Source organism: Astatotilapia calliptera, chromosome 10 (genome assembly GCF_900246225.1).
Source record: "Astatotilapia calliptera chromosome 10, fAstCal1.2, whole genome shotgun sequence".
NCBI lineage: Eukaryota > Metazoa > Chordata > Actinopteri > Cichliformes > Cichlidae > Astatotilapia > Astatotilapia calliptera.
Window position 1 is genome coordinate 22,498,039 of NC_039311.1, and position 11,361 is coordinate 22,509,399.

At 37.1% G+C, this 11,361-nt stretch overlaps 1 protein-coding gene across 2 annotated transcripts; it reads right to left on the minus strand.

Moving 5' to 3' along the window:
* Positions 1-800: 800 nt before the first annotated feature.
* Positions 801-9,641, minus strand: LOC113030660 (uncharacterized). Of its 2 annotated transcripts, XM_026182299.1 has the most exons (10): positions 9,612-9,641; positions 8,385-8,424; positions 8,139-8,199; positions 6,517-6,601; positions 6,285-6,342; positions 5,628-5,948; positions 5,025-5,291; positions 4,408-4,674; positions 3,718-3,849; positions 801-1,659 (listed from the first exon to the last, which is right to left on the minus strand). In XM_026182299.1, exons 1-10 carry the CDS (start codon positions 9,633-9,635, stop codon positions 1,559-1,561), a joined length of 1,356 nt encoding a protein of 451 aa, XP_026038084.1. In that variant the 5' UTR covers positions 9,636-9,641; the 3' UTR covers positions 801-1,558. The 2 variants fall into 2 exon arrangements, with proteins under 2 accessions (XP_026038084.1, XP_026038085.1); XM_026182300.1 differs by lacking the exon at positions 5,025-5,291.
* Between the last annotated feature and the right edge of the window lie 1,720 nt (positions 9,642-11,361).

Consider the following 11,361-nt stretch of genomic DNA (forward strand, 5'->3'; position numbering starts at 1 on the left):
ATGGCTGAGATACATACAGAGAATAAATGTAACACTTTGAGACAGATTTATGTAAAACATGAGGAGAGCACAGATTTTATTGTACTATTGTACAAATATTACTGGAAATCTAAATGTTGGTCAACAAGCTTCAAAGCATTTATTATCATTGCATTTGAAAATACAACAAAATTTTAATTGCATCACCAGGTTGCCGACCAAACGCACACAGTTATACGTGTCTCACAAAGTCCACTTACTGACTTTTTCATACATGTCAAGCATATAACATAAATTATTGATGGATTTATGTCACCTTACACAATATACTGAAACTATATTAAAATACTGCTTAGAAGAACTGCCTGCAGGGGAGTTTGTGCCCTTCATGTTTTTGTATTGCTTGATGTCTCTGTTGGTTCTCAGTCATCCAAAACACAAGCCGAGCAACAAAGCATATGCTGTGCAGTACAGAGAGCTCTACATTGGAGAAGCTGCATAGCCACTCGACAAATACGTGACACAACATAGAAGAGCCACCACGACAGGTCAAGACTCAGCTGTACCTCTGCACCTAAAGGACAAAGTCACTCTTTCAGGGATACCAATGTTCATATTTTGGACTGAAAAGACAGATGGTTGGTTTGAAAGAGGAGCTAAATAGACCATCTATGTCCACTGTGAACGGCCACCTTTGAACAGAGTGAGCAGCTTATGACACCAACTGTCAGCTACCCACAATGCAGTCCTGAGATCCCTCAATAGGTCACATGATAGGGTAAAGGTCTTACAGTGGTTTCATCCAAAACCTCTGATGGTAATGGCCCACGCCTTTTTACACACTATGGCTAATGTCATGTCGCAGATGATTAATAGTGGGTCAATGATCACCTCCTAAGGGATAGCCCCTACTAGGGACTGGGACTTTCCACCTGATGAGAGGTAAAACGTCTTCAAAAAAATTGATCTCTTAATTCTCTACTATGATCAACAGCTGTGAACAAACAAGCCAGTGTTTTATGCATTATACAGTTTTTTCCCCTTTCTCACTGACAACTGTGAAGCTTAGGTAATGTCACATGGTTTAGAGGTTTAGCAGCTCAGTGAAAACAGGATATAGTTTGTGGTTTTAATGTCATGACAACACAGGAAAAAGTAGCCCTGATGTTTTTATCTCAAACAAAATGAACAGCCCACGTCTGCTTAACACAACACAAGGAAAGCACCATCACTGATCAAAGCCTTTTATTTAATCTCCAAGGTTAAATGTTGGTTAGAACCTTTACAAGGTTGATGTAGTTTATTTAAATTATGTCAAATAAAATGTAGTTCAAATATAAAGCATTTATAAATAAGTATAAATAAGTATTTCATGTATATCAAATGCCTTCTAAATAACTTTCCCCCCCTTTATGTTTCCTTCAAAATTAATAATCCAGTGAGTACTTGTTAAATATGTTTACCTTCACGTTCACTGCAAAGATGGAATTGCTAAAGTGCCATAGTTTTATTAGACAGTTGACTGAAAGTCAACATGTTAGGGTTTAGGTTTCAGAATGTCAGACTGTTTAGGAGAATGTTAACTTTCATCTTGATTTGAAATAGGTGGTGTTTCTCTTGATTCTCTTGCAAGCTGCTTCAGTCTAATATCTGAGTAGACAACGTCCTCTTCAGCTTCATCTGAAAGAAGTAGAAACAGAAAACTGTGTCTTGTGTAATCAAAAGACGCTGATGTTGTACATTGAAAACAAGAAAGTTTTCACAAAGATTCACAATGACACAATATTTGTATTTTTTGCTCTGTACATCACCACAGTGGATTTCAAATAAAACAAATACGTGTGATTGAAGGAAAGACTTCAGTTTTAATTAGCTTTAATTCAAGGCTTAAAAAAATAGACCCTCAATTTCAGAGGCTCAAAACTGGATATTTAGACAATTGATTAACAAGCTGCATTAAGGCCAAGTTCTGTTTCCTTTTTATTTCCTGAAAAATGAAGCCGACATCATATCTAAAATCATACAAAAGCTCTAAATTTGTAATTGAAGCTTTTTGCTGTACATTTTAAATGTGAGTATAAGGAAGAGTGCCCAAAAAGTAAAGTACCTTTCGGGGTGGAAATGGACAACATAACAAGTTCATTACAAGCTGCAAACCAATAGTTACACTCCAGCAGAGTAAGGTGAGGCTTGATCTAAAAAGAGCCTGCACATTTCTGAAATAAATTTTCTGGACAGATGAAACCAATATTAACTTGTATCAGAAGGGAGGAGAAAAGTATGGAAAAGGAGTGAAATCGCTCATGAGCCCAAGGATACCAGACTGTATTACTAGGTGAAAGTAATGTTATGTGTACAAACTACACCCTTTTTGGCTCCTACCCCAAAGCACACTGTGGGGTAGGAGCACGTGCTGCACAATAATGTTTAATATTTAGTATTTACTGTCATATTCCCATATATCATTGTGATGTTATTTATTCTATTACTCTTGTTTACTTCTGCTTGTTTTCTTTTTTCTTTCTCAACAGGTGATCCAGGTGATCGATATATGCATTTTCTTTTTCTGCCCATTCTGTTGGTTTTTGTTTTTTGCCCTTCTCCCCCGTCCCTCTTCTCAGCTGTTTCTCTTTCCCTCTTTCTTTCCCCCAGCCAAGTCTGTCCCGTATTCAGCAAGTGAAAATAAAATAAACAATAAAAGGTGAATCAAATAGACCATTACAGCAAGGCTGGGATGGTCAACTTGGTAAAGTAAATCCGTTGGGCATCTTTCTTTGCCTTTAGACAATAATTCTGATGGCAAAAGAGCCAAACGGGACAGGCAAAAAAAAGAAAAAAAAGAAAAAGAAAAAAAAGAAAAGAAAGTAATGTTATGGGCAAATGGGTCAATCATGCTTGCTGATGATGTGACTGCTGATAGAAGTAGAATGATCATGAAGCAACCCCATCTCTGCCGGGATTCAACTATTAAATACATAATTAAATTGATAAGCTGCAAACTAGCAACACGTGGCTTGTGGCAACACAAGGAAAGAAAAAGTAGCATTGTAAGCTCTATGGGTTGTAGGCAGTCATACTGCAAGATTGAATTAGATCATGTTAGTTTCTCCAGTAAAATTTTATTCCTTTGAAAACTGGAGACTGAAATAAAAAAAATACTGGTGGTGGCCAGTGTTACCCTCAGTGTCCACGTAGAAAAAAGCCTATCATATCACTTTCAAAATCCCACGTCGCTTTGTTCTCACAAGCACATTCACAAGATTTTCAGAAAACTTGATCTCTGATTTTGAGGTCTATTTCACTGAGATTCGAACTCACCCAAGATTTTTTGTAGATATGACTTTAATTAACTTTTGATACATTTGCTACGTTTCTTTATTCTCAAATTATCACATTCACAAACTTGGGTGTCCCGCCTGCCCATCTGCTTAACAGGGTGAAGACAATAACCCATCAGCCTTTTACAAATGAGGGGTAAATATTACTAAATATTTAATGAAAAACTTTTATAAAATTCTTTGAATTAAAGGTGAAAGTCAGCATTTCAATCACATATTGACTGTTTGGGTTGAAATCAATTGTGGTCCTGTACAGAAGTTGCTACAACGCTACAAAAATATCCTTTTGTCCAACAAATTATTGCCACTAACTGTTTTATAACAATTTAGCATATACTTCTGTGTGGTGATCATTGAGACAAAATTGATAAAGACAACACATTTAATATAAAAATCTTACCTTCATTAACAGTCATAATGCCAGTTGTGTTTTTGAATTTCCGGATACCAAGAAACACAGCCAGAATGAGTAGAATGGCAACAGCGCTTACTACCACAGCCACAGTCACAATGCAGTGGTCAGAAATATTACCTAGAAATTAAAACCATTAAGAAGAAATTACTGAAATAATGTAAATATAGTTTACTGGGCTACAATGTTCAATTCAATTCAATAAAACTTTATTGATCCCGAAGGTTGACCCCAAAGGAAATTGGGTTAAGGCTGCCGACCTTTGCCAGGGCCATCTTACCCTTCCGACCATACATACATTACACTACATCACATGGGGAAGACAGGTCAGAGGGGTATAACAATGCAAAATGCACAACATGAGGAAAGACAAGGAGAAAAAAGAACCCCAGACTGCGCTCCAACAGGGAGATCAGTTTGAGAACAGAAAAAACACCTCAGACATGAGAAGCCAAGCAGGAAAGATAAGGGAGAGGGAGAAGGAGAAAGTGCGACCGGCTCCGTCAAGAGCCAAGAGTCTTCAAGTCATACGTACTTCCAATTTATGCTTCAGCATTTAAAATAAATAAAATAAATCATTTAAAATGAGAAAAACTCCTATAAATACCTATACTAAATAAAATAATAAAATAAATCACTATTTAAATATAACAGAACGTAATATTTTTTTTATATTACCTGTGCAGCTTATAAGGTGGATGATGGTTTGTTCTCTGCTTATATTGTTTTGGACGATACACATCAGCTTTCCCAGCAGCTGACCATGTAAACTGATAGAAACATTTGAAATGTTGCGGTTTTCTGCAATGCTAGGTTGGGTTTTTATCAACAAGTTATCATCCAAAAACAAGGTGAACTCTACTTCATCTCCTTCAGAGGAGCAGCTGACTGTCATCTGTTGTGGTGACAAACACATCTGCAAAACAGCTGGTTCTGACACAGGAGCTGAAAGACAAACATATAGTCAACATATAGTCACATATGGATGCAATACAAACTGCAATTTAACATCCACTGTCAGCTCTGCAGTGGTCGATATCTACAGACACTCTGTTTCTCTTTGTACCTGCTAAATTATTATTGTTAAAAAAAACTGCATCTTGCAATTTTTGTGATCTTTGGGAGAGTTTGTCAACATAGATATTTTTTTAAAACAAAATCCTAAAACAGATCTATACTGCTTTTAAAAAAAAAAACAACTTACAAGTTAGTAATGTTTTTGATTATCCAAAGATATATTTTAGCTTTACAACACATTTAACATGTTCATTTCTGTTACATATATTTCACACTACCTGTGCAGCTTGTAAGGTGGGTGATAGTTTGTTTTCTGCTGGCATTGTTTTGAGCAACACATGTCAGGTTTCCCATTAGCTGACCAGGTAAGTTGATGGTAACATTTGAAACGCTGTTGTTTTCTGTACTGTTGGCTGTAGTCTGTATCAACAACTTATCATCCAAAGACAAAATGAGCTCTACTTCATCTCCTTCAGAGAAACAGCTGACTGTCATCTGTTTTGGTGACAAACACATCTGCATAACAGCTGGTTCTGACACAGGAGCTGAAAAAAACAAACATATAGTCACATATAGACACAGTATCAACTGCAATATGACATTCACTGCTACTCTAAGGAGTGTAAATACATATCAATACAGGCTTTATGTAAGTGCTTACTCATAGCTTACTTATATAAAATGTGTGCATAAAATGAATGATAATTTGATAACTCTCTTATAATATATAACCAGCAATACGAACAACGATAAATACAAACTGTTCATGTAACTACCTGCTTTTTAAATTTCCAGTTTTAGCATTTTTTTTAGCACATTTTGACATGTACATTGTTATTACACAGATGTTATTCAATAAGTCAATAAGTTGTTGGTCTTACCGAGTATATGTAGATGGATGTTAACTGTGTGCAATAACACACCGTCAGTAGAACTGTGTGTTTCCATGCTGTACTCTCCAGAGTCATTTTTTGTTGCTTTTTCGAGTTTCAATGTTCCATTTGGGAAAAATATAGTACGATTCTTGTATTTTTCATTGAGACTAATTAATGTATCATTTATTAAGGTTAAAATTTTTTCTGTACTCTTTTTCAAGCTTGTCTTCATATGTGGTTTAGTAGGTATGTAAAAAACGAGTGGTTCTCCTAAAACTCCAAAACACGTCTGGGGTCCAGGTTCAGTTAGATTGCATTCTGAAGACCCTGGTAAGAAAATGAATAAATAATTTTATACAAAGAGGGAAATTAATAACTATCATTTATTTGCACTAAATAAATGAAAACCATAAACTTTGTATCTATGTAACCAATTAATTGTTACTGACAAAATTCATGTGTATGAAACTTGAGTAATACTATTAATGGCACCGTTATCTGATGTACAGCACTATATCAAACAGAAATGTTCTCTCACCAGACTAAACAATAAATCATCTAAGTAATAACAAATAATAAGATAAAACATTAAAATGTTTAATGTGGATTAACAATATGGATTCATTTTGTTCTTCTAGGTACTGTTTACTGGCTGAAGCGTACCTTGTGGCACAGCGGTCATTGCTGGAGTTGCGATGATGATGTAGATCAAAATCATCTTCTGTTTGGACAGAATCAGATTATTTTGCATGTGTAGTGTACTATCAAATGTGTGAATTATCTACACAATGAATCAATAGAAACTGTTCTTACTTTGGAAAATAATGCGACAACTACTGACATACTAGACATTTTTTCCTTTTTAACTAATGTCGCCATGACAACAGTCACTCACCATATTTAAAATAAGATGTCTTCTTACTCTCTGGCATGTGAATTCACCACTGGCACCTGGATGGTATATTTCTGGTCTTTTTTCCCTTTCATGAAGAAAATGGAGGAAGACATTATTTGCCTTCATCACAACCAGAGCACGAGACTCACTGTAAATATAAAATCATTTGGTACACTACATTACTCTGTTTGGGTCGGGGGACCCGATCCTTGGGGTGGACCAATTTTTTGTGTGTGGGGTTTAAAAGCCACCAAGGCACGGTGTTTAGAAAAAATGCGTCTCAGCTGTTCTGATGCTCCTGACACATACGGGATCACTATGGGTTTTTGCTTAGGCAGCAGTTGTCCTTCTCTCCTGGATTGGCTAGAGCTTTCTTTAGGTGTCTTACCAGCTTTGACAAATGTCCAGGTGGGATGACCACATTTACTAAGGGCCTTCTTGATGTGATGTTCTTCTGCCTCCCTGGCCGCTGTGTCTGTGGGGATGGTGTTGGCTCTATGTTGTAGCGTCCTGATGACACCCACTTTATGCTCCAGTGGATGATGAGAGTCAAACCTTAAATACTGATCCGTATGCGTAGGTTTACGGTACACATCAGCTTTTAGATGTCCCCCATTACTGATGGAAATCTCACAGTCTAAGAAGGCTAACCTGCCAATTTTCATATCCTCCCTGGTGAATTTGATGTGTCGGTCCACCGAGTTAATGTTATCCATGAATTGTGGTATGTCCTGGGACATTCCAGGGTAGGATACCAAAGCCCTCTTTTCCACTTCTTCCATGTACAAATTGGCCACGATGGGTGAAACTGGGGAACCCATGACCCACCCATGTTTCTGCCTGTAGTACTGACCCTTGTATGTGAAATAGGTGGAATTAAGATACAGTTCCAAAAGCAAACACACTTGGTCGAAGCTGAGAGTGGCAATGACCTCCCAGTGGAAATTTCCTTCAGTGGTGCCGGTTTCAGTCATTATGCTAATGTACTGTTTATAAGATTGGGGCAACCTACAGTCAGCTGAGACTAAAGAAGTCACTTGGATGAGTGACAAACGTTTCTCCCACTGAAAACACTACGTCCAGATGAACAGAATCAACTTTTGGGGATTTACTTACTTGGATGATTGAGCATGCATCAAGACGATGTACGACGTTTAGTTAAAGTTCTGTGTGCATATGTGTGGGTTGTACCTGTATGTCAGATATTTTCTAAAAATACCATTTTTTTGTTGGAAGCACTCACAGTATAAGACTTCCCATTACTTTAACAAGTCTAGTAACTCTCATTTTAATTGTTATATTAATTGTTATATGGCTGATCAAACAAATTATAACTATCAATGAATATTTTGCAGCAATAATTACATGTGAAAACAGTTTTCAAATTGCTACTTTAAGCTTAAATTTTACTGTTGTCGTCAACACATCAGCACTATTTATGACATATTTGTCTGAACTGTGGACACCAAAGCTATGGTGACCAATCAAAAGGGTTTCATAACATTTTTTGTGTTATCTAGTATTTTTTACAATCATAATCAATCAATCAATGTTTACATTTTTTAGATTGTTTTTATAGTACAGTAATTTCACCGATTAGAATTAAGTTTAGCATTACTTACCAGCAACTGCAGTTCTTCTCTGTGGCGGCAGTTATGACGGGCTTTGGGCTGCTGTGTTTGTCTTGTGGTTTGGACAGAAATGAGTAAGCATGTATTTAAAGTCATGTTAGTCTTACTCAAGCAATTAAGTGTCTCATTATACTTGTCTTTACTTATACAAACATGTAAATGCAGTAGTTAGACAAATTAGAGTATCACTAGTCATGTTTGAGCTGCTATGTGGATGGAAAGAGTATCTTTACTTACAGTTACTAAGTGTAGCCCAGAAAATCATCTCGGGGTTAAACTGTTGATAATAGAAGAGAATCTTTTAAGGTGTGTTTTGCAATATATGCAAAAAGACAGCATTGAGGGTTCCTTTAAATCATGGAAATGTCCCATTATATTACTATAGCATCACAAAAGTTTAGATAAGTTAATTCATCAAGACACCCAACACAGATAATCCCATGTTCTACTCTCACTAGACTGACTGTGATACCGCATGCTTCTCTGAATCTCTGTAAACATACCAATGAAGCACTATATGCCTTTAAAAGGATTTTATTCTCACGTCCTGTGAACTCATCAACATGGTCTACAGCAAGTATCGGTTGACACCCTAATGTGGGATGCTAAAACTATGTTAGGTTAAAACCACAGCTCTTTCCATTTTAAATTTGTTGCAGATGCACTGACTGATTGAAGTTTATATTTAAAGATACAAAGAAAGTACACCCACACAAAGTGTGAGAGAGAGGGGTACAATATCATATAAACTGCAGGGAGAGAAATGTGATTATAATATATTAAGGTTAGTTAAATGATCTGGTATAAAAGTAATAGAATAATGTTCGTGTATTAAGAGTGGTTTATACTTTGGAGACATTACTTCACAAAGACACAGTGAAGCTCCTTCTGATCGTCTCTATACTTGTCCATCAACACCCTGAAAACAAACACTGTATCAGTAGCACTCTTTCTTGGCATTAAGCTATACTGCTGCTCACTCGTCACTTTCTCTCTTATTAACCTAGCTTCAACACTTTCCTTTCTCTTCATGGTATGGCTCATCCACTGTAAATCACTCATGTTCGTAAAAACTAGTACCAGTGCAATTCCCCATTCCTCAGCCATCTCACTCTCCAAGACTGAGTTAAAATAAATCAAGTTAAAAAGCCAACTCTATTTTTTTTTTTAATCTATCTTAGACAGACAGATAGATGGTGATGTAGTTTTATGATAAGCCAAAGCCAGCTTGGCTCAAAACTAACTCAAATTATCTCCAACACACTGCTGTAAGGTTACTATTAGTTTCAGGTGCATCACTCTGGTGCTGAACCCACCAGTTAGCTCATTTCTGTCACTTGGTGTATGGGTTTGATAGCTGAAGCATAAACCGAGCTAGCATAGTTGTTGTATTAACAATAACATTTCAGTTTTTACAAAGCTACACTATACTTAGATTAAAAAATGACATAAACATGTACTTACAGCATACATGTGTAGTCTCTCCATGTAAGTCTGCTTTATATGTATACAACTAGCACTTGCAGTATACTAGGCAGCTGGTGGCTAAAATCACTGGTACTGGCGCCACCTGGTGGTGAGCCTGTAATGCTTCATCCCAGGGTTAATATTAACAGACAGTCTGTTAAAAGAAGCTGTAACTCAGGAGTTTTCGGTCTTTTCAGTGCTTTGAGAAGAACACATGTCAGTTGTAAATCATTCATTTCTATGCATGCATCAGAGTCAACACATTTACGTTTATATTTGAGAACATTTTACACATTTACAAAGCTTTCACAAATCTCTGTTTAAATTTCGATATTTGTTTACACATTTACAAATCTGATCTCTCACATATGGTTGTAAATAGGAAAACATGGATTGAGGTACAAATATACAACTATCCACTCAAATTTACAAAACAATTACTGCAGTAATAGCCTTTACAATCACAATTAAACAAGATCTTGCAGGTGTTCTGCATTTTATTGCACTGGATCCATCACCACCTGGTATGGCAACAGCACTGCCTACAACTTCAAAGCTCTCCAGAGAGTGGAGCAAAGATACAGTAATTGGAGGTGAGCTTCCCTCCCTCCAGCACATCTACAGGAAGCGGTGCCTGAGGAAAGCGGGGAGGATCCTCAAAGACTCCAGTCACCCCAGTCACACACTGTTCAAACTACTTCAGTCCAGCAGGATGTATGATAGTGTCCGGTCCTGAACCAGCAGACTGAGGGACAGCTTTTTCTATCAGGGCATCAGACTGCTCAACATTGACCACTAACATAGACACTTCACTGTCACTTACCGAAACTTCGACACTTATGCACTCCATATTGCACATAAATGCCATTTCTTTTGCACAATATTCATACTGCTGACTTCTCTATATGTTATATATATATAAAAACACCCAGCACGCCCCTGCGGGCGGTTTATCCTTCAAGCTCAGGTCCTCTACCAGAGGCCTGGGAGATTGAGGGTCCTGCACAGTATCTTAGCTGTTCCCAGGACTGCGCTCTTCTGGACAGAGATCTCCGATGTTATTCCCGGGATCTGCTGGAGCCACTCGCCTAGCTTGGGAGTCACCGCACCTAGTGCTCCGATTACCACGGGGACCACCGTTACCTTCAAGGACCATGACATGTTGCTTGTGAAGCTTTGACACAAGAATTTCTCTCGCATGTGCTGTACCAGTGTGCCAATAATGTGTTGTGACAATAAAAGTGATTTGATTTGATTATAAAAGAAAACAATAATTCTTACACTCTTGTCTCTTTCCACTTTATGTCTGGCTTTGGTTTATAGTTTGTACTGCAAAACACAGAAAATAAATGCAACATTTTGAGAATGTTGGGATTAATACTGGGATTAATAAAGTATGCTGATTGAGAAGGAATTGTGTGGAACACGAGGAAAACACGTTTTATTATACTTTCAAAATGTCACATGACCACAAAACATGACATATAATACTGAGACTCTAAGCTGCAGGCAAAAAGCTGTATGCACTGAGAATACATGACTAAAATAACAAACTGTAACAGGAGAAGTATTTCTAGAGTGAGCCTTTCATGTTTTTTGTATTGTTACATAGAATAAGTGGGCATTTTGATATCTGCTATGATTCCTAATAGTAATATCAGGCCAGTGTTACGCAAGATACATGTATAGTATACACTTTCTCAGCGTGTGCTGTGCAACTAAGTTGGGTTTCATTGTTTTACAGTCA

Excerpts from the sequence above, each read along its gene's own strand:
- LOC113030660 (XM_026182299.1), bottom strand. The coding sequence starts at position 9,635 with ATGGAGAGACTACACATGTATGCT. Across the intron at positions 6,343-6,516 it reads GACATCTTATTTTAAATATG|AAGATGATTTTGATCTACAT; the intron begins GTGAGTGACTGT and ends CTGTCCAAACAG. Across the intron at positions 5,292-5,627 it reads CATCCATCTACATATACTCG|CTCCTGTGTCAGAACCAGCT; the intron begins GTAAGACCAACA and ends TGTTTTTTTCAG.